The sequence below is a fragment of the Rhinoraja longicauda genome, chromosome 28 (genome assembly GCF_053455715.1).
Source record: "Rhinoraja longicauda isolate Sanriku21f chromosome 28, sRhiLon1.1, whole genome shotgun sequence".
NCBI lineage: Eukaryota > Metazoa > Chordata > Chondrichthyes > Rajiformes > Arhynchobatidae > Rhinoraja > Rhinoraja longicauda.
The window spans coordinates 18600725-18625774 of NC_135980.1; the positions used below are offsets into that span (position 1 = coordinate 18600725).

At 38.8% G+C, this 25050-nt stretch overlaps 1 protein-coding gene across 1 annotated transcript in view; it reads right to left on the reverse strand.

Annotated features, from left to right (window-relative positions):
* Positions 1–491: 491 nt before the first annotated feature.
* Positions 492–25050, reverse strand: part of LOC144607203 (A disintegrin and metalloproteinase with thrombospondin motifs 6-like) — a 188147-nt gene continuing 163588 nt past the window's right edge. Inside the window, exons 18-24 of the mRNA XM_078423883.1 lie at positions 22194–22357; positions 21361–21499; positions 16127–16256; positions 14094–14298; positions 10012–10188; positions 6684–6840; positions 492–5189 (exon numbers count right to left, since the gene is read on the reverse strand). Coding sequence (XP_078280009.1) covers positions 5080–5189; positions 6684–6840; positions 10012–10188; positions 14094–14298; positions 16127–16256; positions 21361–21499; positions 22194–22357 — 1082 coding nt within the window. The 3' untranslated portion in view covers positions 492–5079. The remainder of the gene's footprint in view (positions 5190–6683; positions 6841–10011; positions 10189–14093; positions 14299–16126; positions 16257–21360; positions 21500–22193; positions 22358–25050) is intronic.

A 25050-nucleotide genomic window follows, 5' to 3' on the forward strand; every position in this document is an offset into this window, starting at 1 on the left:
GTGTTTTGGAGTTATGACAACTCTGCAGACCTCTGCGGTTTATTGAGATGGTGTAAGACTCTCCCCTGGCCCCATGATTCCATTCAAGTAGATGGAACTGATGAACCTGTGCAACTGCACTGGTGGCAGACAACTGATGACTCTGGGATATTCATTGAGAAGGCAAGTGGACTACATTAGTTTCTAGAACCACAGAATGTTTTGAGGACAGCTGTTGACAAGCTGTAAAATTAGTATTTAAACTCCTTTGAAGAAACAACATAGGCAAATGAAAGGTAAGTATGAAGTTTTTAAACATAAAGTCCCTGCAGGAACTTGACACTGTGGGACTAAATTTTAATGGGTTATGCTTAACGTTTTCAATATACAACAAAGCACAACGTCATATATCAAACTGATGGTGCGATTTAAAGACTGGACACATAAAAGTGAGACAGTAATCCAGTCAAATATTATCTTGCATAATTTAAGATAATGAATGCAAGCTCTATGTATGAATACTGTCATTTATTTTATTAAGACATGAAAATGACAGACCAAAGCACATTTTGAAGGTAATCTGAAATACAAGAGGTAATTGAAGTCTCTCCTGCATTACTTCATGGAATATGATGTTTGTAACAATGGTTAGTTATTACAGTGGTACAAGCCTCTCTTTTGGACTGAGAAGCATATTGTGCAATGTTTAAACTGACCTTGTTTGTGAAATATGACACATTTTTAGTCTTTTTAAATGTAGTTTTTGTTATTTAAATTATGCTGTAATTTACAGAAATTATTACAGAAATTAAAGATGCTAGAGTATAAATTAATCTTTGACTGTGAATGCTAATTTAATAAGACAACTTCAACCATTTGCCATACTTCCTTTCTAACCAATGAAGTCATTGAAATGGAATATTGGGAAGTGAGTGCAGTAGAAGTTAGTACCAAAGTTAAACTTTGTGTTTTACCTGCCAAAATCCGGGTTTCGATCTGAAACGTCACCTATTCCTTTTCTCCAGAGATGCTGTCTGACACGCCGAGTTACTCCAGCTTTTTGTGTTTATATTTGCTTAACTTTTGTTTTCGGCTTGCTCTCATTTTTCATGACCTTTAAACGTTTTCTGGGATATTATTCCCTGGGGTTCAGTGGCTCACTGGTAAGCACAGCGAATGTCAGCAGTTTTCGCAGTCTCGAAAACCATTGTAGCTAAGCACATTTCTATTCTTACACAACATTCATTGATGCAACTAGAAGATGTAACTGAATATTACACTGCTCCCTTCATCCAGGGATGATGAGGCCATTGACCATTGCCACAATTACCGCAGATGTGAGCTGCCACCTCTATACAGGTAAAACTACGGCTGGGTACCAATTGAATCATACAAGCCTATTCTGTAATTAAAATAGATCAGCCTTGGAGTCCACCTCAAAAAAAAATCTCTGTTGTATCAGAAATTCTGGCATACAGTGCAGGCAACCGCTGACACAATTCTGAGTGTGGAAGACTGAAGTCAACTGTATGTAAACCATAGGGTATAGATATTGTAAACAGGCTCACTGGGTTACATAATACTTGTCCCTTTCACCTGTGCAGCAAGACTAGATGCAAATCAATGACACCTAGAAGGCAGATTAGTTACTGTGTCACTGACTGAACAGAGAGTTACTCCTTGTCAGCAGTGACAGTGATTACTGTCATGTTTTCACTGAGAAACGACTCAAATAATTGGTAACATGTTGCAGAAGAATGTTTGGATTCAGTTTGGGTTGGCACCTGGATTCAGCAAAGATTTCAATCTAGGCCAAATAATGATAACATTAGATGCAAAGGAAACTCGGCCCATACAGCACTTGACAGGCCAGAATAAAATCAGTCATGTTCTGCATTTAAACGGCATGCAATGGGGCCAGGGTTTCTCTCAGAACGTTTTGCACGCATTCATGGGAACTCAGAAAAATTAGGAATTGGAGGCAAGCACAGCCACCTCTCCATCACCTTGAATATCAGCCACATAAATACTCTGGTTGCTGAAACAGGACAGGTATTTTGTCTCACTTCTTGAACTACCAAAACATCGTCACTCACAAGACACAATCAAAAATAATCTCCATTTGTCCAAATAGCTGCACAATGACACCAGAAATAACAGCAGCATCTCCCTCCTCAGGTCTGCTCTGCCATTTAATAAGATCGTTAATGTGTGTGCCACTTTTCAGCACTAATTCCCCATCCCTTGATTACTTTAACATCCAAAAATCTACCAGACACTTACCTGAATATACTCAGTCTCCGAGCCTGCACACCCCTCCTGGGCAGAGAATTCCAAACATTTCCCCACTCCCCTTCAAATTGTTTTCATCTTGGTCTAGAATAGCTAACTTCTCATTGAGATTTTGACTCCTTTGGTTCTTGAAACTTTTGTTCAGGAAAACATCAGCTCTATGTCTACCCTCCTGAGCCCAGTAAGGGTGTCTTTTGTTTTAATGAGAGCATCTCCCATTCTTCAAATCTCCAGGGAGTGTAGACCCAGTATATTTAATCATAAGGCAACCACCACCACCACTGCTCATACCCTCCCCCACCCCCAGGAATCAATTTGGTCAATCGCTATGGCAACCTCTATTGCGAATATATCCTTCCTTTGACAGGGAAACCAGATGCAGAAGAACATACAAAATCCATCTTCAACACACATTATCTCCACTAGCTGGTGCAACGTGCATCATCGTATTGCAGAAGCCAAGCATGATTCATTGGACCAGCCTTCCAGGCATGTGAGGAATCCACTGCCCCACTATCCCTCCCAGTTCCATCACCTCTTACAAACCTAGCCCCTGCCCCAATGCACTCTGTACCATCCACCCTCAACCTACCTCTCATCCCACTGTCACTAAGAATCTGCTTGTATACAGCATCATCTCCTACTTCCCCTCCACAACATGGACCATCCTGACTTTGTCATAATTTGTTGGTGAACATCCTGGAACTTGTTAACCAAGAGCATTGCAAAACACCTGCAGCAGTACTGGGCTATAACCCACCATTACTTCCTCACAGACAACAGGGAAAGGAAATAAATATCTGGTGTTGCGATGATGCCCATATCCCAAGGTTGGAAATAAAGGGAAAGAATTTGTATTTACAGAGCCACTGATTGGAGATGATACCAAGTCTGTAGTCAATGTTAATGGACACAAGCTATGTCCAGCAGTTTATACAGACTGTAAATATGGTTTGTTCAGATCTGGCATGCAAACAAGTCACCCATAAAGTTACAGAAGTGCAGAGGATGCTGGGTCTGCATCACCCAACAGATGGTGGGGTTGTGCCCGAAAGGGGCAGAACAAGCCGATTCTCATGGAAAGTGGACTGATAGGGGTTGGTGCCCACCTACTGGTTTGTATTATCGAGAATCTGGAAACGTCTATGCGTGGCAAGTATCCGATACCTCTATATTTGAAACAGAGAGGTGGCACTAGATGCAGAAGCTCCATCTTGGTCTACATTTTTTTACACCATTGATGACTTCAACCTTGGATTTTGTATTGCATTGCATAGTGTACAGCAGGAATTGAATTCTGTTTTGACAAAGACTCGAGGCTATTGGTATATATTGCTAATGTTATAATTCTCCATCAGAGATGGTTGGTTCATTCACATCACCAATTAACTCATTTCACAGCTGACCAAAGCTGAGATGCTGGCAGTGTGGCACCGTTTTGAACTGTTACACTCCTTGTCATGAAGATATTCCCTTTGAGATACTGATTCTTGACATAACTGACTCACAGGGCCATTTCTGATGGGAATTGAGAGTCAACCATGTTTCATTGGCATTGTATGTGAAGTGGACATGGAACAGCAGACTTCTTCTCCACAGCCAATTAGAAATTTCTCACATTATATTCCAATGTAGGATGATAAAGAAGTTGGCAATTTGTATAAAATGGATAGGCAGTGCAATTTTGCAAATAACAATCTTTTGAGAATCATTGCTAAGGAAAACACTAATTCTACTTTAAACTACTTTCATTTTAATCTCAATCTTCTCTAAGATGTTAACAGAGGCAATAATGAATAAGACTAGAGATTCTACTTCAGCAGCTGGTTAGTTGCAAAGTTGCTCATTTGACAATCTTTCTGTCCAGTCAGTAGAACACCAGATGTAATCATTCAGTGACTCCATAATTTGTGAACAACATAATTTGTGAACAACATTTAAGAATCCATAAATATATAGCAATTTGAACTAATAAACAGAAACATCTGTGAGCAGCTTGGACTTCACAGTCATTTTTTTTCAGTCTATTAATATTGATTTACATTGTGCTAGTTCTATTAGATGTTTTATTAATGACTGTTTCAGTAGTGCAACCCAGAATAAAAATTACCACTGTCTAGATTAATAGTCCCACACTGAAGTTAGCTTCATTCACTGGTGGAAAAACTAGAAAACATAGAGCACAGAAAGCAACTGGTTAGCACCCAAGGCTCATGGGGATTATAATGCTGTAGCTGTTTGGCAAATCTTAAATAGCACCTCTATGGATAAAGAATGGAGGTACTGTACAGTATACCTTTCACAAAGTTCATTACTGAAACACTGTTACAAAATTTGATAAATATTCCCTTTGTGAACAAGTTAATAGCTAAGCAGCACTCTCATTATATAGGTATGTTGTCAACCAAAAAACTGAGGCAAGATTATTTTTGAGCAATCAGCTCTTGTTCTGATGATGAAATTGTTAAAAAAAAAAGCTGAACAACTTCACAAAGGAAGTGGGTGATAGCATAGTTTGTAGCTTTGTGCATTAGTCTACAGTGATGCTGTTTGAAGGCAACATTAGGACTGGAATGACGAGGTCCATAAACCTAGCTGTAAATAAATCATGGTCACAGTTGGCTGTTGTACGACAAACCCATAAGGAGTGTTAGAGATCAGACTTACGATGATGCATTTGGAGTTTCTTGGTTCATATCATTAGCTGGTTAACTTTTTTTTCTCTCCTTTTTAATGAATACAAAGTTTCATAATTTGGTCCATACTGCTCGGTAAAACACTTTGTTCATTTGAAGCGGTTCCTGAAGATCAATGTCCTTGGCAAGTTTTACAACACATTTGCCTGAAGTAAGGCCTAACACAAAATTTAAATTTTAGCACCAGTGGGCAATAAGCCACTTTATTCACATCCTTGCATTCTGTGGGAGAAAAGCAAAGCAGATCAGACTTCACTGTTTCAAGAGGTACTTTGACTAAAAATGTTCAGAAGAAACAGTGATGTTATTGTAATTATTTTTCTCATGCAGAATGGGACTAGTTCATTTAGATAAATCTGACATTATGCAACAGGTGACAAACATCAGCAGTGGAGAATATTTGGAATGAAATGTAACCTAAAGTGATATAGAGTGCAAATGTAACAAGACATTGCCTTAATAAGTAATTGGTTCATCTGAGGAAATTTTTCATGAGATCTGGGGCTTTCGCTTAAATTATATTTCTAAAATGCACGTTTTGTTTCCTCCATTCGGGATGCTATTCATTTTTTTGTATTAAGCTATATTTGAATTTGCAGTTACTTATTGAACATTGAATTATAACTGTTAATTCATATCATTGTCTGAGCCATGTATTAAGCCAAAGAGAGATTGTGGTGTTTGTGGATAGAAAGGAAGGTTGTCTAGGGCTATAGCAGAATATAGATCAGTTGAAAAGTTGGGCAGAGTATTGGCAAATAGAATTTAATCTCAAGTGCGAAATGTTCCATTCAGAAAGTCAAATATGAATAGGGTATATACAGCAAAAGCTAAATTGGTAATGAATGTTGATGTACAGAGTGACCAAGGGTGTTGATAATAGTTATTATGTTATTACTTGAAACTCTGGCAATATTTTCCCTTTTAATCATTTGCTTTCCAGCCTATTACAGATCTTTTTACTTCTTCCCATCCGCTCCTCATTTTTTCTCATTCTAGATATGTTATAAATGTCTTACACAAGCAACATTTATCATTCTGATGAATCATCAATAATATGAAACACCGGGCTAAATCAAAGTATGTATTAAATTTATGCATTATGGAATCCAATGATGGGGCTGAAATCCCCAGCATTATGTTGGGAACCACCTCTCAGACCTGATGCCTTGTTAATTCAGGGTGGGGATTAAAAGCTTAAGTTCAACATTCGTAATCATGTTATGTGTTTTGATTAAAAAATTTAAATATTTTATGTTTCTTAATTTGTTTAAATTAATGATGGCAATTTCTTAATTTTAAAATTTCTCTGAATGTCAGTTTTTTCTTTGATATTAGATTTAATGGCAGCATTCAGGGAAAGCTTTGTCCTCACCAATACCCGTACTTTGACACTTTTGGCCCCATCATCATTTGGATCACAGCATTTGACCCGAGGATGTTGAAGACTGGTGAGATAGCCCTCTAGATCCAGCCCAGGTTAGTGCAGATATTCTAGTGAGTAGGTTGCTCCAGGTTGATCTGTCCCCTTAGTTCTATCCCTTCCATATAAGTTAAATGACCTGATGTATATTGCCAACATTTTCTGCTGATATTCCAGGCAAGCTACTTAATATCTGCATTGCCTTCCACAGAACATTTAATATAGATTTTCTAGTATAATCATTGTAAGAATAGATACAGAACTATGAAACAGAACTAAAAAGATAGTTTTACCTTCTGGATTCTCAGTTGGAAGAGCTTCACATCTGCTTTCACACTGTTGCATGGCTGCAGGCTTGAGGGACTCTGGACATTCCATTGATGGCTGGCCAATGTATGACAAGCACTGAACAGTCCGCATCTGCTGACCCAGACCACACTGAATAGAACACTGATGAGAGAAAAAAAATGTCACAGATGTTATCCCAAGCAAGTTGGAAGAAAAAATACAATTGTTCAATAGTGTCATACTTCTGGATGTACTGTCGGTCATTAGGAAATGTTCACTTTGTTGTTACAAAATGTAGTCCACATTATGTAATCCGGAGTGCAGCAAAGAAGATAACAGTTGAATATCATACAAGATATTAGGGGAACTACCTTTATTTTAAAAAAACAAGTGTGTCGAAAGGATCTTAGTTTTATAGCTCATCCAAAAAGGTGAGACTCAAAAAAAGTAGGACCCCAATATTATACTGTTATGTTAGTCTGGTCTGATCTTGTATCTTGGAGTTTCTGGATAAGTTTTGATTAAACTTTTAAAGTCTTTTTAATAATTCAAAACTTTTGAAATCATTTGTGTCAATTTAATATTTTATGAATATTTCTGCATGTTAGTTTTTAGTTTGAGATTAAATCTAATGCCAGCTTTGAAAACCTTGTGCAGAGAGGTGAATGTGTCATTGGCTGAGCTGAGCTTGAACCAATAATACTGTGAGGAGGTTGTGGACAAATCGTGCAGCCAGAAAATTGTGGGAATAGGTTTATCTTATTGTTGGCATTGTTTTAAATTTAAAAACTTAATTTTAGAACGTAGAATATGAATAGGCCCATCGGACCACAATGTTCATGCTGAACATGATGTCAAGTTAATCCTTAACAATCCAAGTATGTTCAACCTCTCCTTACAAATAATGCTCTCTCATCCAGGCAGGATTCTGGTAATCCTTTGCACCCTCTCCAGAGCCTCCACACCCTTCCTGTGATGGGGCAATCAGAAAGCATGCATCCTACAAATGTGGCCTAACCAAAGCCTTATAGAGCCGCATCATGATTTCCTGACTCTTATATTCGATTCCCCGAGCAATGCAGGCAAGTATACCATACGCCTTCTTTACCACCCTATTTACATGCTACCACCTTCAGTGAGCTATGAACTTGGACGCCAAGATATCTCTGCACACCAATGCTGTTAAGGGTCTTGCCATTAACACCATGGTCTTGCCATATATTCTCCCCCTACATTCAAACTCCCAAAGTGCAGTAACTCACACTTGCTCGGGTTAAACTCCATCTGCCATTTCTCCGCCCATTTCTGCAGCTGATCTACAACCCGCTATATCATTTGACAGCCTTCCTCGCTCCACAATCCTGTTCTGAATCCATTCAACCAAGTCACCGTGAATCCCGTGCATCTTAATCTTCTGGATCAGCCTACCACGAGGGACCTATCGAAAGCCTTAAAGGCCTGTCCCACTTAGGCGATTTTAAGGTGACTGCTGGCAACTAGGCTGTCGCCGAACGTTCGCTGGGGTGTCGCGGGCATGATCGTGAGGAGCCTTCCAAAGATCGTAGTGGATCGTAGTGGATCGCGTCGCGTCGCCGAGAAATCAAACGGTTTGAAATCTCTCGGTGACAGCTGGCTTGTCGCCAGGCATTGTAGCTTATTGAGGTCACTTTTGCATGCTGTCCCCAGGTTTGATAGGTTCTCTTACATGCATTTAGAAGCACATAATATTAAAATAAGTAAAGTCATTTGAAAATACCATAAAATACTTGTGTTTAACCAATTTATTTTCCGTCAGGACAGTTGACAGGTAGATTGGAGGCGACAGTTTGACGGTTAGGTAAGCGTGGGAATTTTCGCAATGTTTTTGGCCTCAGCCATTACATTTAAAGTGGGCTCCAAACCCAGATATTCAACCCAGAAACCAGATATGCATCTCCCTTACATTTTCAAAGAATGCCCACGCACTTTTCACAAAAATCCACTGAACCACTTTTTAAATTATTTTTTTAAATACAGCTATTAGTAAACTGGAAGTAAATCCAGTTTATTCCTTGTTACAGTGAAGCTTGGTTTTCCCCATACAAGATGTTATAGTTCAAACCTCTCAAGTACTTACCGACTTGTCAGTGATTTCAGCGAAAATTAGGATGCCTGAGAAGCATTGACAGTGTGGGAATTTTCGCGATGTTTCAGAAGACGCTGTAATCTCGAACTGACTCGGCATTGTCGTCGGGTAAAAGAAATGTTCGGCGATCTGCTACGACTTTGACAGTCGCCGGCAAAAAAAAATCGCCTAAGTGGGACAGGCCCTTTACTAAAACATCCACCACCCTACCTTCATCCATCTCCTTTGTTGCCTCTACATTCCTCAATCTTCCTCATCACCTCTACCATAATTAACCTCCTTCATCACCACGACATTGTTGTTGTGTTTTGATAGTTTTGCTCTCCTGTTGAGCTAAAATGGCTGAACTGAGAATCAGTGCATCAAATGTAGGCTTTATGAATTAAACTTAGGTGCACACCTGGAGGAGGATGAGGGAGCATTGAACATTCCTGAAAACAGGAATCACTAAGGCAACCTGTATTCTCATATTGCATCTTAAAGTTCAAGCACATAAAACAGGGAGCCAAATAATTGATTAATAAAATAATTGGAGATTAGAACTTTGTGGGGGAGCAGTTTTCATATTTAAATTCTCAATTAATCAGAGTATCTGGGAAAGAACGGCATCTTGAAGAATTGTTTACAATCTAAACTGACGATGATATTCTGTCAAGTATCATTTTCAACTTGCACAGATATGTAGCTCTTTCCTGCATTGTTATTCAAAACTGAAAATAACAACACAGCATTTACTATGACATCAAATCAATGTCCAGGCAATCACATTGAAGAAAAATCCATCATGACTGCCAAAATAAATATTTTATAAGCTGTAAAGTGAACTTCAGAGTTGCATAAAAAAAGGAATAAAAAATTAAGAATACTAAGAGATATAAAAATAGTCCCAAAGCTAATTTTTGAAGTACATCGCATTTCCAATGACAGCACCCAAATAACTCTGGAATAATCTTAATACATTTTGTCTCTAATGACTTACTTGATGGGTTCTTGCAAGCATTTATCATTATTTTTAAATTGATAGCCATTTAATATTGGAATTTTTGACAATCAATTTTCAACAACTAACTTTAAACTTGAACCCAAACTTCTATGAAATCTGTTACTGTATGGGGCCTCATATCTTCAGTCGACTCAAATCTGGATTTGTAACCAGTCCAATCGCACTTCTCCGAGTGAAACAACAAATATGCATCACTACTGATTACCGGGCTCCATTCTCCTGCTACCCAGCGAGGTGGTGGACATCGCTGTAAAGTACATCGCATTCGGATGGGAGGTTTGGAGTTCACAGAGCAACGTGAAGCTGGATATGTCACTGAATAATCACTGCTCTTGCAAAGTACAATACGGTGCCGGAAACCTATTCCACAACTTGGTGTACACTGTTAAAAAAGAGAAAAGACTGTAAATTCTTTAAACATAGTGCATATTTTGCCATTTTACGTTGTGTACATTGGATGCCACTGTCAAGAGAAAAATGTCTCTGTATTTCTCTGCAAGGCTTTTGAGGCAGAACTTTCTAGATTTGTCCCAAGTTTTGGGAAAGTGGAATTGATATGGACAAAGTTTTATGTCAGATGTAGAACGACTGAACAACTGCTTCAGCAGGCAAAGAAGGGACTTGGCAGCAGTGCCTGCCTATTACATTAAACAGATTGTCATTAATACTGTAAAATGAAGAAGAAATCCATTAACTCTGCTATATTCTTTGGGACACCAAGTGTTGGAGTAACTCAGCGGGTCAGGCAACATTTCTGGAGAAAAGGAATAGGTGATGTTTCAGGTCGGGACCCTTCTTCAGACTGATTGTAGGGGGGCACGTGGTGGATAAAAAGAGGAGAGTGGACGAGAGAAGAGGCAGGACAAAGTGTGGCAGGTGTGGACACAGGTGAGGGGTGTTTTTTGATTGGCAGATGGTTGGATGGGTTCCAGCTTATGGATGATTAGTCGCTAAGCAGGAGTGCACTAGAATTATCGAGTCTGCTGGTAACTGAGATTTTGCAGAAGAGGAAAGACTCAATAATTTGTGGCTGATATCTTTGATAACACCTGCCTGATTTTTTTTTAACAGATTAGAATATATATCAACAAGATCTGGAAATTGTGCCATTCACAATAAATTAAGTGACTTTTCCTCTAGAATGCCTGTATTCCCAGTTACACCATAATTTAATATTTATTTAGAACATAAAACTTGGAACATAGAACAGTACAGCATTGGAACAGGCCACGATATATACGTTGACCATAATACCAATTTAAATTGCACATCTGCCTGCACGTGGTCGATATCTCTCCCTCGTCTCCCTGTCCACATGTCTGTCCAAATGCCAATTAAATGTTGCCATCATATCTGCTTCCACCACTATCCCTGGCAGCACATTCCAGGCACCTAGCTCCCTTTAAAAGCTTGACGTAAATTTTCTTTAAATTTCCTCCCCCACAACTTATAGTTGTGTCCTCAAGTATTTGACATTTCTACCCTGGTAGAAAGACTCTGACTACCTATGCTATCTATACCCTTTCATAATTTTATTTACTTCAATCAGTCTCAGTCTTTGAGAGAAAATGATCTAGATATGTCTGACCGTTCCTTGGAGCATATATTCTCTAATCCAGGCAACATCCTGGTGAACCTTTTCTGTACCCCCTCTAAATCCTACACACGTTTCCTGTAATGCAGCAACTATAATTGCATCAAATACACCAGATGTGGCATAACCAGTTTTATGCAGCTTTAGTTTTTTGTTTTAGAGATACAGCATGGAAACAGGCCCTTCGCCCACCGAGTCCTCGCCGAACAGCGATCCCCGTACACTAGCACTACCCTACACACTAGGGACAATTTAGAATTTTACCAAAGCAGATTAACCTACAAACCTGTACATCTTTGGAATGTGGGAGGAAAGCAGAGCAACCGGAGAAAACCCACACGGTCACAAGGAGAACATACAATCTCCGTACAGTCAGCACCCGCTGTAGGGCAGCAACTCTACCGCTGCACTACCATGCCCCCTAAAACTGCAGGATACTTTTTCCCCTGACTTTTATTGGTAATACCTGATCGATTAAGGTAAGCATGCCATGTGTCTACTTCATCACCCGATCTACTTATGTTGCCATTTTCAGGGAGCTGTGCACTTGTCTAAATCCTTCTGGTAAACTACCGTTGTCAAAAGAATTTCACTTTAATAATCCTGCACTTTCTTTGGTTGTTCTTATATTTTATATAGACATTTAAAGGATTCTGCCAATTCTATTGATACATCTTCTAGCTATTTATCATTTTCCTACCTTCTTACCTGGTATTGATTTATTATTGTCACGTCCACCGAAATACTGAAAAACATTGTTTGCCTGCTATCCAGTCAAATCATACTGTACATGAGTACAGGAAAGGCTGAATTGTGTGTTGGATTGTGCTATATCCTACATATCAATAATATGCTCAGATATTTTGCTTCCATTGTGAACACGCACAGTACATAGGCGTAAGGATTTCAATGCATGAGTGCGCTGGATGGGTATAGCCCACAGCCTTGCTTGTTGGACTCCCTGTGAAACTCATTTTGACTAAAATGCCCTGGGCCTTGGCTGCATTTCGACTGGGTGTCGTATATTCTCAAAAATAGGGGTGTGAATACCCATGTTCAACTCTGAGGTTGGTTGGAGGATGACTAGTGGGCATGGCTTCTGGCTATAGCCAGGCGAGGAAGAGTGAAACATGGGACTGCAGCACCAAATCTGAAACTGGTATTGTAGTACTTCAAAGATACAGGCAACTAAAACACCAACAGTGTTTAATGGCTGGATTTCATGGCCAGAGGTTGGGTGGATGGTGAAAGGATTTGAGCTGCTAGTACTGATTTGGGCTGGTGGCTTGTACTCGGGATGGGTGGGGGGGAGGGGAAGATGAGGGGATTCTGGAGAATGCAGATGGGAGGAGAATGGGTGAGGGATGAAGGTAAGTGTTCAGCTATACTCAGAACCCCGGGTGGTGGCAAATTTCTAAGTGATGTGTCCGTTACCGTGTTTCATGCTGAAAAAAATGTTTTAAACCACACAGTGCTGATATTTATTTTCCATGTGGTTTTTCACATCTGTTGTACATACCACCTGGAATGACCTATTCTTACTTATTTTCTCAATTCAGATATATTGCATAATTGGATCATGGGCTCGGAACTTGGCGAGTCTCAGAATAGATATAGTCTAATTTATGTGAAAAACTGCAACTTGTTTAACTGCATTGGCTCAATCACTTGGCTTGAGTTGTTTTAAAGACTGATCCATCTGTCATGCTTTCATTTCAGGGCCATGCGAAATCTACATGCTGTTACAGTTAATGCTGTTTTGTTGAATTCTGTAGTATTATTTCAGGCAAAAGGATGATCAGCAATATTGTAAGTGGGAGTTAGACAGATAATGTCACTTTTTAATTGCAGATGCAGTATATAATACACATAAATGTCAGGTTTCAAAATCTTAAAGTGGTCAAATTTACTACTCTACAAATTCATAAATTTGGCTGAAGTGGTAAAAATAAAACAAAGTCAGCAGATAAAATATGAGGCTGCTCGGATTTAATTCAATTGAGAAATAGGTTATAGTGCCTATTTACTCATTCCTTGGATGGAAATGGAATTAGAGGAAACTGCAAACTTGAAAGTGGTCAGAAAAAGATTTACTGTAAAAATGTTGCATGTAATCTATGGGAGGCATTTGACCAGCTAAAGAAAGAGCATCTCAGAGTTCAGGTGGACTCGAATGCTCAATATGTCCAACTAATGAAAATCACTTTTGGCTTTAAAAAGACATCAACACGATTGCAAAGGATAAGAGATCTGTAAAGGTTAAGAGCCAATTTAGTCCCCCATAAACTCCTGAGTTGTGAATCCAAATCCATTTATGAGAATGATCAGCCATGATCACATTGAATGGTGGTGCTGGCTCGAAGGGCCGAATGGCCTACTCCTGCACCTATTGTCTATGAGTGAAGTCAGCCCAAAATACCTTCAAGACAATTTCTTAATACACTAGAAGAGTCATGTGCAAATTGTGGGGCTGGGAATGAGGGGAAAAAACATGATGATTTGGGGATATAACTCAAATTGTCAAGATTGCATCACATTTCAATTGCTTCTGCTATTTAGAACTTTTTTGTTTATAACCTCTTTTTATTCTCAATTAAAACATGATTGTGTTGCACCCTTGTATTTCATTAACTTCATTGATAAAAAGATTTATTCAGATACTTTACATCTAATTAGAATAAAGCACACATTACCTCAGACCAATCGAGAGGAACCCATTCAGGTGGACAGGTATGGTTATTGCAACTTTCCTTTATTATGGGGCGGACTTTTGTACAATAACTATCATCCAGTACTTTTTCCTCAGAGGCAGTGACCTTTTGGACACACATCACATCTCGAGTACGAAGTCCATCATTGCAGGACCTACTGCACTCAGACCAGTCACCGACAATCCACCTGGAAAAATGTAAAATACGAATTATTTTTTATTGATGAACAGATTCATTTATATTGACAAAGATTAACAAAAATAAAAACTGAAAACACTGTACTCTTCAAGAACTTTGGGCAGAGAAACAGACTTGATGTTTCATATTGATAACTGTGGAAGAAAATATTAAGATCCTTTCTTACTTAATTTTGATTGGAATTGAACAAGGTAACGAAAGGGTGTATGAATGTGACAACTGGCATCTCTCGTTGACCAGGTGTAGAAGAGGTTCGTGGGAATCGTCAAAGTAAGATTAGACGTATTACCATGTCTCGGAATGTGTCGAAGGGTGGATGGTAATGTATACATGAAATAGTAGACGGAGATAAGGAAGCTTGTTTGTCTCAACAGTGTGTTACAGTAGACCACCCACGCCCCCACCACTAGTAGCGTAGATACGTTGTAGAAAATGGGGGGGTTTATGATTTGCTCGGAGAGGCGATGGTGACGCGGTCCGCCTAAAATAGAATATGTCAAGATGCCCTTGTATTGTGTTTGACTTGTATTTACCATTTGTTGTTAATAAGATTGACATAAACAAAAATTATGTTATTACTAATGAAATAATTGGTACACATGTAGTAGATAGTATATTTTTGTATAGTTGTATCTATCAAAAAACAAAAGTTGTTTATTGCACAGTATAATTGTCGGCTAATTCTGCTGTGAAGTCAGAGAACTGGTGAGCAGTTAACTGCCACCATATCTCCATTATATCATGCAATAAAGTCTCTTGAAGCAAACCTGCAAAGTCTCCGCTTTTCATTTTCCTTCAATTTCCCTCTAAATTTATTTCTTCCACAATTACCTTTCACTGGAACATATCAATTCTGATGAAAGACTTGATATGTGAACTTTGTTACTCTCATTGTAGACCTCAACAGCTGAGTATTTACACCATTTTTGCATATTTTTCTTTCACACAAATAAAAGCTTATTACTTAAATGTTTGACACACACGTTATCTGGCTCAGAAGTTTAGTTTAGTTTATTGTCAGGTGTACCGAGATACAGTGAAAAGCTTTTGTTTGTGTGCTATCCAGTCAAAGAAAAGACAGTGCAAAGATAAAGAATACACCATTCGGTGCAAGGTAAAATCTGATTAAAGATAGCTCGAACATCTCCAATGTGGTAGATGGGAGGTCAGAACCGCACTCTAGCAGAGTTCAGTACCTTTCAGTTAAGTTACCTGATAACAGGGAAGAAACTGTCCCTGAATCTGGAGGTATATTTTTTTTAACTTCTGTACCTCTTACCTAATGGGAGAGGGGAAAAGAGGGAGTGACCGGATGAGACTGGTCCTTGATTATGCACAAAAAATAAATAAGCTCCAATGATTTGTGTCACAGAAACAGAAATTGCTATGGAATAAAATGCATTGCAGTCCACCGCACCACTGACTATTGATCAGAACTGTTCAATTCATTCCCAATAACCCAGCAATATATATTTTTTCCTCAATCAGATACTAATCCAAATATTTTTGAATGCAAATACTGAATCTCAGTAGCCACTTCATTCACTGCCCCTTCATGTCATGGATTTCAGTTCTAACAATTCATTACATTATTTATCTTGTCTGAAATAGTTAGTTGAGAGAAAATGTAATTTTGAAAAAAAAATCCTGTTTACTGCTTTTTCATGTTCTTGGAAGGAGACCCAACATTACCACTGAATGACTTTGAGCCCCGAAGTTGCCAGTTCCAACGTAGGTATTGGTGTGACATTGTCACACAGCTGTTAACATGTTGTTTCAAGAGTTGCTTAGTTTTATATATTCCCAGTGTTACTTACACTGATGTACATGGTTCTGTGTTGCAAGCACGTTGTTTTTCTGGAAGCTTGTTTTCACTGTTACAGTGATAAGTAGAAACAACAGAATTATCATCCAGTTTCTTGCACACAACAGGCTGTTCCTGTACACCTATTCAGAAATGATAACATTTAGTGATCAGTAAACTTGATATCACCTTTTTAAAACCACATTAGGCCCAGGGCCCTCTCTAACCCTAATGGTCCTTATAAGTTCTACAAAATCTTATTAACAAGACCTTGCAGTTAACCTGAAGATTATTAAAAAAATTAAAGGAATCATCCAAAATTCAAATATTTGGTTGTGTGCAATTCCTTTATTTTTGTGATTGTTGCCTTCTTTACTTTTCCTATTAACATCAATTTAAAAATAAACTGGGATTTCACAATCTGATGAATGGAGGTGAGGAAGAGGGAAAGTGGTTCTGCAAACTTCTGAGAGTAAATGTGCTCAGGAATTTCACAGCCTATGTTCATGTCATGTGGCTCAAAATTTATTTGTATTTGCAAGTCAGCAATTTCTCTAGTAAAAGATAGATTAATCTCACTGAACTCTATCTTCATTTTTTAAGGTATTAACATTGAAACTCTGGTAGAGTCGGAGCCACACAGCATGGCAACAGTCGGCTCACTTGTTCATGCTGACCAAGTTGCATAAACAAGTTAATTCCACCTGCCCATACTTGATCAATTTCCTCCAAACCTTTCCTTTCCATGTATCGGTCAAAATGTCTTTTAAATGTCATAATTGTATCCTCTTCTACTTCTTCCTCTGGCAGTTGGATCCATATACCCATGGCTCTGTATGAAAAAGTTATTCCACAGGACCCTTCTAAATATTGCCCCTCTCAGCTTAAATCCATGCCCTCCAGTTTTTAAACTCCCCTATCCAGGGGGCAAGACCTTATTTCCCTTAGTTTTCACGCTTTCATTTCCTCCCGCCTAGACTACTGCAACTCCCTATACACTGGGATCAGCCAATCTTCCCTGTCCCGCCTGCAACTGGTCCAAAACGCCGCAGCGAGACTCCTGACGGGTACCCGTAAAAGGGACCACATCACCCCGATTCTGGCCTCTCTCCACTGGCTCCCTGTACGGTACAGAATCAACTTCAAGCTCCTCCTATTCACGTATAAAGCCCTAAATGGACACTCCCCCCCCTACATCAAAAATCTTCTAACCCCCCTCTCTAACTCCAGGTCCCTCAGATCGGCCGACTTGGGGCTATTCACTATCCCGCGGTCTAGGCTTAAACTCAGGGGTGACCGCGCTTTTGCGGTTGCAGCTCCTAGACTGTGGAACAGCATCCCTCTCCCGATCAGAACTGCCCCCTCCATCGACTCCTTTAAGTCCAGGCTCAAAACATATTTCTACTCCCTAGCGTTTGAGGCTCATTGAGGAGGCGCTGTGAACTGTTTGCGTACTACTGTATGTTTTCATTTTTTTTTCTATTGGAACCTAATCAAATGTACAGCACTTTGGTCAACGTGGGTTGTTTTTAAATGTGCTATACAAATAAAATTGACTTGACTTGACTTGACTTAGTTGTACCCTTCATGGTGTTATATACCTCTATAATGCCATTTGTCAGCTTCCTACACTCCAGCGAAAAAAGATCCAGCTTATCCAGCCTCTCCATATCACTAAAATCCTCCAGATCCAATATCATCCTCGATTATGATATACAAATTGTCGGTGCATGAGAAAATTATGTAAACTTTCAATATTAAGTGTTCAGTTTAATTTAACTCAAAGCATGCAATTACAATGTATTTGTCAGTTGACATTACACAGGCAAATTTGCATGCAATAATATGAATAAAGAATGGGAACAGGTTATTCAACCACTTGAACCTGCTCAAAATTCAATATGATTATGGCAGATTGATTAGAAATTAGCTTCACATGATACTCCTTTTGCCAGATCCCAGGAATTAGCCTTGTGAATTCCCTTTGGACTGCCACCAATGCTACTGCATTCTTTCTGAGGTAAAGTGGCCTTACTCAAAGGCAAGGGGATCTTTCTATTCAATTTGTATTGCTCATCTGACGGGTGATGAAACAAAGCTTTGCCAATTTAGTGCTTGTCCAGCAACATTTTCTCAGTCACAAATCCTCTACTCTGTAATGGTGTGCATCAACCTGTCATTTCAGAATCTGGCCACAGGATGGATTTTTCTAACAAATCACTCAACACCTCTGAAGATTCTTAGTCCAGAAATATTTTCTTTGCCATTAAAAAAAATCAGCAAATTTTTTTTGTTTTATAAACCTCATCTAAAGACCTTTCCCCCCATCAGCTTCTATAGTGTTGGGTCCCAGAGAAGCTGTGCTCTTCAAAGCTTAAGGTGTTAGTCTCCGACTATATCCTATCTCTGTCTGTCTCCGACTACATCCTATCTTTGTCCCACCCCCTCCTCTGACATCAGTAGGAAGTAGGGTCTCGAACCGAAACGTCACCCATTCCTTCTCTCCTGAGATGCTGCCTGACCAGCATTTTGTGTCCCTACTCCAGCATTTTGTGTCTACCTTCGATTTAACCAGCATCAGCAGTTTTTTTCCTACAAAGCTTAAGGTGTGCTCTTCAAAGGACTTATCTGTACCGCACAAATCACATTGTTTAATGACACTGCCATATCCAGTGGCCACCTGATAGGTCATACAAAATGAAAAATGTATAATATTTTACTGCATTTGGTGGGCTTTTCAAATAATTCTCTAGTACATCCTACAAAAACAGCTTTAAATTAAATTTTTAGTCAGATAACTTTTTAATTTAAAAATTTGATGTGTGGAAATTGGATCATGCAGTGATTTTTTTGTGCTCAGTGATTAAAAGTTGATTTAAACCAGACTAAATCACATTTGTAACTATTCCCAGGTCAATAAGGAAATTAAAATTTTCTCAACTGGAAATCCAACTGGGCAGTACCCATCAATAGCCTGAAGGTAATGAATGCTATTGTATAAATTATGGCATCATTTATTGTACAAAACTCCATTTAGAACATTGTAGGGGACTTGACATGTTATCATAGAGGTGCAAATTATCAAGTACTCCTGGAAGAATATGGTCTGAAAATACACTCCAGAATGGGAGGCCTGAAAATAAGTAAAATTTTTATCAATGTCCTTTTGCACCTTCCTCATTGACTATACTCAAAGCTTCATAATTCCCAAGCAGAGAGCTTTCCCACTTCCCAATCTCTAATCAGTGTGCCTCCATAACTCCTGATCTCTAACCAGAGCACAGATTCCTTTCTCTGAACCAATCCTTGAGCAAGAGTGACAGTTCCTTCCCTCCTGATCCTCCAGCAAGGGTGATGGATGGAATTTTATGTTATACCTGTACCCTGAATCTGGCTTTGCTTTGGGTCCAGCTCAGATAGGTACAGACACAAAATAAAACATCTTGTAAATTAGTGGTGAGTTTCAGTACAAGTTGGTTTATTGACAGCCTTAAAAGTACACACTGATACACACTCTGAGAAAAACTAAAGTGTTTCAAAGATTCACAGCACACACAGCAATTTTATTTTCTCACAACACAACAATTTTATATTCTCTCAACAATGCAGTGCAGCGTAGGTTTACTAGGTTAATTCCCGGAATGGCGGGACTGTCATATGTTGAAAGACTGGAGCGACTAGGTTTATATACATTGGAATTTAGAAGGATGAGAGGGGATCTTATCGAAACGTATAAAATTATTAAGGGGTTGGACACGTTAGAGGCAGGAAACATGTTCCCAATGTTGGGGGAGTCCAGAACCAGGGGCCACAGTTTAAGAATAAGGGGTAGGCCATTTAGAACAGAGATGAGGAAAAACCTTTTTAGTCAGAGAGTTGTGAATCTGTGTAATTCTCTGCCTCAGAGCGCAGTGGAGGCCAATTCTCTGAATACATTCAAGAGAGAGCTGGATAGAGCTCTTAAGGATAGCGGAGTCAGGGGGTATGGGGAGAAGGCAGGAACGGGGTACTGATTGAGAATGATCAGCCATGATCACATTGAATGGCGGTGCTGGCTCGAAGGGCCGAATGGCCTTCTCCTGCACCAATTTTCTATTGTCTATTCTATTGTCTATAATGGTTACATGTGGATTCAACTTTCTTGAAATAATTCTTCATTCATCAATATTTCTGCAACCGTTCCCGTTTGCCTTTTGCCAGTTATATTTAACCTTGTTTACTGTTATTTTGAAAACCTCTCTCCCATATATCTAGCAAATGGGCACAACAAAGGACACTATTTCCTGAGCAGTTTTATAACCCTCAGCTTAGTTTACAACCTCCAATGTTTATTTTAACTAAACTAGCTGTGCCTTGGAACCTAAACACCACAATAAATCTATTTATTGCCTCTCTAACATCTTTAGGTACCCTAATGTTGGCCATTTCCCCCATCATTCTTCCCCAGTATGCAAGCTCTTAGGTTAAATAGATTATAAAGGACTCATCTTCCTTATAATTTTCAAAATTTCTGACACCAATGGGCAGTGATTCTTTTAAATGCATCTTCTCCTTCCCGACCTTATATTCCTGAGCTTGGATTTTACCTAAAATAGGGAAATACATTTCTGCCGATAAAACTGTACAATGACTGGTCTCTTGTGACTGAGGTTTCTTGACTCATTGGCAACAGAATTTTGATGCAATGTGGCAATGATGGAAACAGCTGCTATTCCACCGCATCTATGCCATCCCAGCATATTTTTCAAGGTAAACTGGAATCTTAGGCAATAATTATCCAATGTAATTAAAATTGTTAATTAATCATTTGAGTCTTTGCTATGCTGTAACTTTACTTGTAATGGATTAGGCTCTTTCAAATGCCATTTTTTAAAGTGCTTTGAAGCTATCAGCTAAATATAGATTTGTGCCACTCTGACTTCTGTGCCATTGGTATTGTGTGCTGGTGCAATCACAATTACAGGTATTTGATAAAAATTGAATGCAAAATGCACATAGGATGTGGCTGACCAGCACTTTACACCCCAATTTGCTTACATGTTATGAGGTGGAGATTGCAATTGCTTATCGTCAAAACTACACCAATACATCATTGATAAGAACAAAGCACAAGTGAAAGCTACATCAAAGTTATGCATATTCACCCTCTTAAGGACATTCATGTTATAAACAAACCGCATCTGGCATTTTCAATCCAATGTAATCCACTATAAACATGATTAATGTTCATATGTTGCTACTTCCTACCTCCTGCGCAGATTGCAGTACACTTGGACCATGGAAAATAGCACCATGCATAGTTTGTCAGTGAGTCACCACCGTCTGTGCGTGTAATGGGTGCATTAAATTTGTAATGAATACCCTGATTTTCCTCTTGTACCAGCACCTGCATAAAAATTAAAAGGTTAGGCACCAGAATGCCATGTTCAAATAAATTAATAAATATACTTTTAATATAAAGAAATAATTATGACCTATTATGTAGCCCGATGGCGTAGGTACATGAAAGACATTTATGATTGTTCAAATGCATTTTTATGCACGCTCAGGGAAACTTTAATTTTAAATTAACCAGAGCAATTTGGGGTGTATTTCCTGATTTCAATTTCCTAATTGGATCCATAATGGAAATTCCAGTCCAATCTTCAGACATAAAAACATTTGACCACACACTATTTCTTGTAAATGATCACAAGTTTTATGATAATGGTTAAAATAACTTAAGCATTTATTAAAAAATATTTGGAAAGATTAATGAAATAAAACTGGCAATATTTTGTGCTTAAGTCTTTTCCTGCTCTGGATAAAAACAATAATCTTAAATAAAGTGAAAGACAAGGAACTGCAAATGCTGGAATCTTACGTAGAACACAAAGTGCTGAATAAACTCAGCTGGTCATGTCTTGACTTGAAACGTTGCTAGCCTGACGAAGGGTCTCAAGCCGAAATGTTATATCCATGTCCTCCAGAGATGTTGATTGACTGACTGACTGAGTTATTCCAGCACTTCCTGCCCTACTGCATCTTAAATAAAGCTGTTACAAAGCATCATCCAAATAATAAAATAATGGATTGATTACCATAAGAAAAAGACTTGCATTGGTAGGCCCCAATGCTTCCAAACACTCAGGCTCATCATCTGGTCTCATATAGTGGAAAATAGTCCCAGCAATATCAAACTGCTGTGGTGTATCAATGGACCAGCCACCATTTACAAAGTATTCTTCACCATCGGACTTCAGTGCTTAAAGGAAAATTAAAAAGTTATTTGAGAAGTTCTCAATTCTGCAAATTAGATACAATGATTTAGTTCAAACACATTTTCTTAATCTTTCAAGGTGGAATACTGACATCAATGTCCTTGTCTTTTAACTTATCAATCCTCTATTGATCATTCATTTCTGAAGAAGGGTCTCGACCCGAAACGTCACCCATTCCTTCTCTCCCGAGATGCTGCCTGACCTGCTGAGTTACTCCAGCATTTTGTGAATAAAAAGATTTCCTTGCTGTCTAGCCTACAGTTTCACGTGCAAAATAAACACAGAAAATGCTGGAAAGAATAATGAGTGTGAGCAACCTTTGTAGAAAGAGAAAACAATTTGCTGGGACCAATTGTGCCTCAATATGGACAGTGGTTCTGTTTAGTCAGTCACAGATATTTATGTCCACATAAAGGCCAAATTCATTTCCTTCTCATACATTGAAGAAGATGGCAAAATATTTTGGTGATGCAAAAGTCAATATCTTCTATAATTCATTCAGAAACTGTAACTTGAACCCAAGAAATTAATTTCTGGAAGCTTAAGGTCTTGGAAAGGAAACTTAATAACGACTCATTAATGATCATGTCATGCATTTGCGCTTGGTGGTGAACTGGTGGGGGAGGGGGGAGAAAGGAAGGAATGGCCTAAGAGGCTTCTGGGAATCATAGAAAATTTAGAACACATGGCAATTCCATCCAGTGACTGTGTTGGTTGAGAAGACCTTACCAATCTGAATCTTACCTGCTGAAATTAAATTAGTAGTCTTGGAGATCCAGCTCCTTAGGCTAACATAAACAAGTAGTTTTTTTAAGAATAAAAGAGTTTTTGCCTCAAACATTCTTTCAATTAACTTCCTAATACCCTTTGGATAGGAATGTTTTTGCCTCATCTTCCTTCAAATTATTCTACCAATTATTTTATATTGATGAGCAAAACAAAAAGTGCTGGTGGAAATCAACGAGTCAGGCAACAACTGTGGACGGAATGGGCAGGCAATATTTTGGGTCAGAACTCCCACCATGATGCTGCCTGACCAACTGAGTTCCTCTAGCACTTTATGATTTGCTCAAGGTTTCAGCATCTGCACCTCCTTGAGTCTTTAAATTAATGTCTGCTGGTTTTTGACCCCCTGCTAAGGGAAATCTGCACAGGAATAGACATGTACAACCCACCATGGCCATATTGACCACCCTATCTATACTATTCTCATTTACAAGCACTCAACTTTTACAAGCATTTGTGAGTGTTACCAAACTTCTAAATTCATTTGGGTGGAACCCGCTCCAAGACAGACCTAAAGCCCACCGTTTGACCAGTTTTTACAAAATGTTAAATGGTCAGCTCGACATAGATTACCAAATCTACACCAAACCTAAACCTATCAGGAGCAGATGAGGGCATTCGATTCAATTCGAGATACCAGCTTCCAAAAGAGATGTGTATAGCAATTCATTCTTCCCTTGCACAATTAAAGCATGGAATAGTCTTCACCCTACTATAGTTACTCAACCAGATGCAACTAAATTTAAGGTAGCTCTTCTTCTCCAAGAAGCCCTTCCTGCTTAAGTCCTTACACTGCCACCTCCAGTTTAAATTCCATTTGGAATATTTTGGAGGACCAAGAACCACTCAATTCCTGGATGACAATGATTCAAGTGCTTGATGTTCCTTAAGTATTCAGCAATCAGGGAATTGAGTATAGATGTTGGGACATTATGCTACAGTTGTACAAACTGTTGGTGAAGCCACACTTGAAATATTGTGTTAGTTTCTTTATCACTCTCTATGGGAAAGATGCTTTTAAGTCGGAAGAGCATAGAGAAGATTTATGAGAATGTTGTCAATACTCCAGGGTCTAAGTTATAGGGAGAGTTTGGATAGGCTAGGACTTTATTTCTTGTAATGTAGAAGACAGGAGGGTTATCTTATAGGGGTGTATAAAATCATGAGAGGAATAAAAAGGATGAATGCACAGTCTTTTTCCCATTATAGGGAAATCAAAGGACATAGGTTTAAGGTGAGAGGGAAAAGATTTAATAGCAGGCCGAGGCGACTTTTTCACTCAGAGGATTGTGGGTATATGGAATGAGCTGCCAGTGGAGGCATGTTGTATAACAGTATTTAAAAGACATTTGGACAGGGTTATGGATAGGAATTGTTGAGGAATAGGGGGTGAATGGGATAAACTTAGATGGGGCCATCTTGGTCGCATGTACGAGTTGGGTTCTAGAGCTCTATGTCATTAAGTGTAACATTTCTTGTTCTTTATCTATGCCTCTATAAATTTTGTACAGCTCTACATGTGTTCTCTCAGTCTTCTCTACTCCAAGGCAACAAACCCTGCTTACCCAGTCTGCCCTAATAACTGAAAACATCCCTTCCCAGGCAATGCCCTGGTGAATATCCTCTGCACCCTCTCCTGTGCAAAAATGTCTTTTGTATATTGTGACCGAACACAATAAGCCAGCTGTGGCCCAACTAATGTTTAAAATCCATGTATAAAATCCGTGCTTTTAAACTATGCCCTGGCTAATGAAGGTAAATATTGTGTATGCCTACCTCACCACATTATCATCTAAACATAGCACAAAAAGTAAGGAAATTTGTGTTTGGTAGATTATTTCTTTGTTGTAACAATGCTTCTTGGCAATAAATCTTATACCGTTGGAAAGCC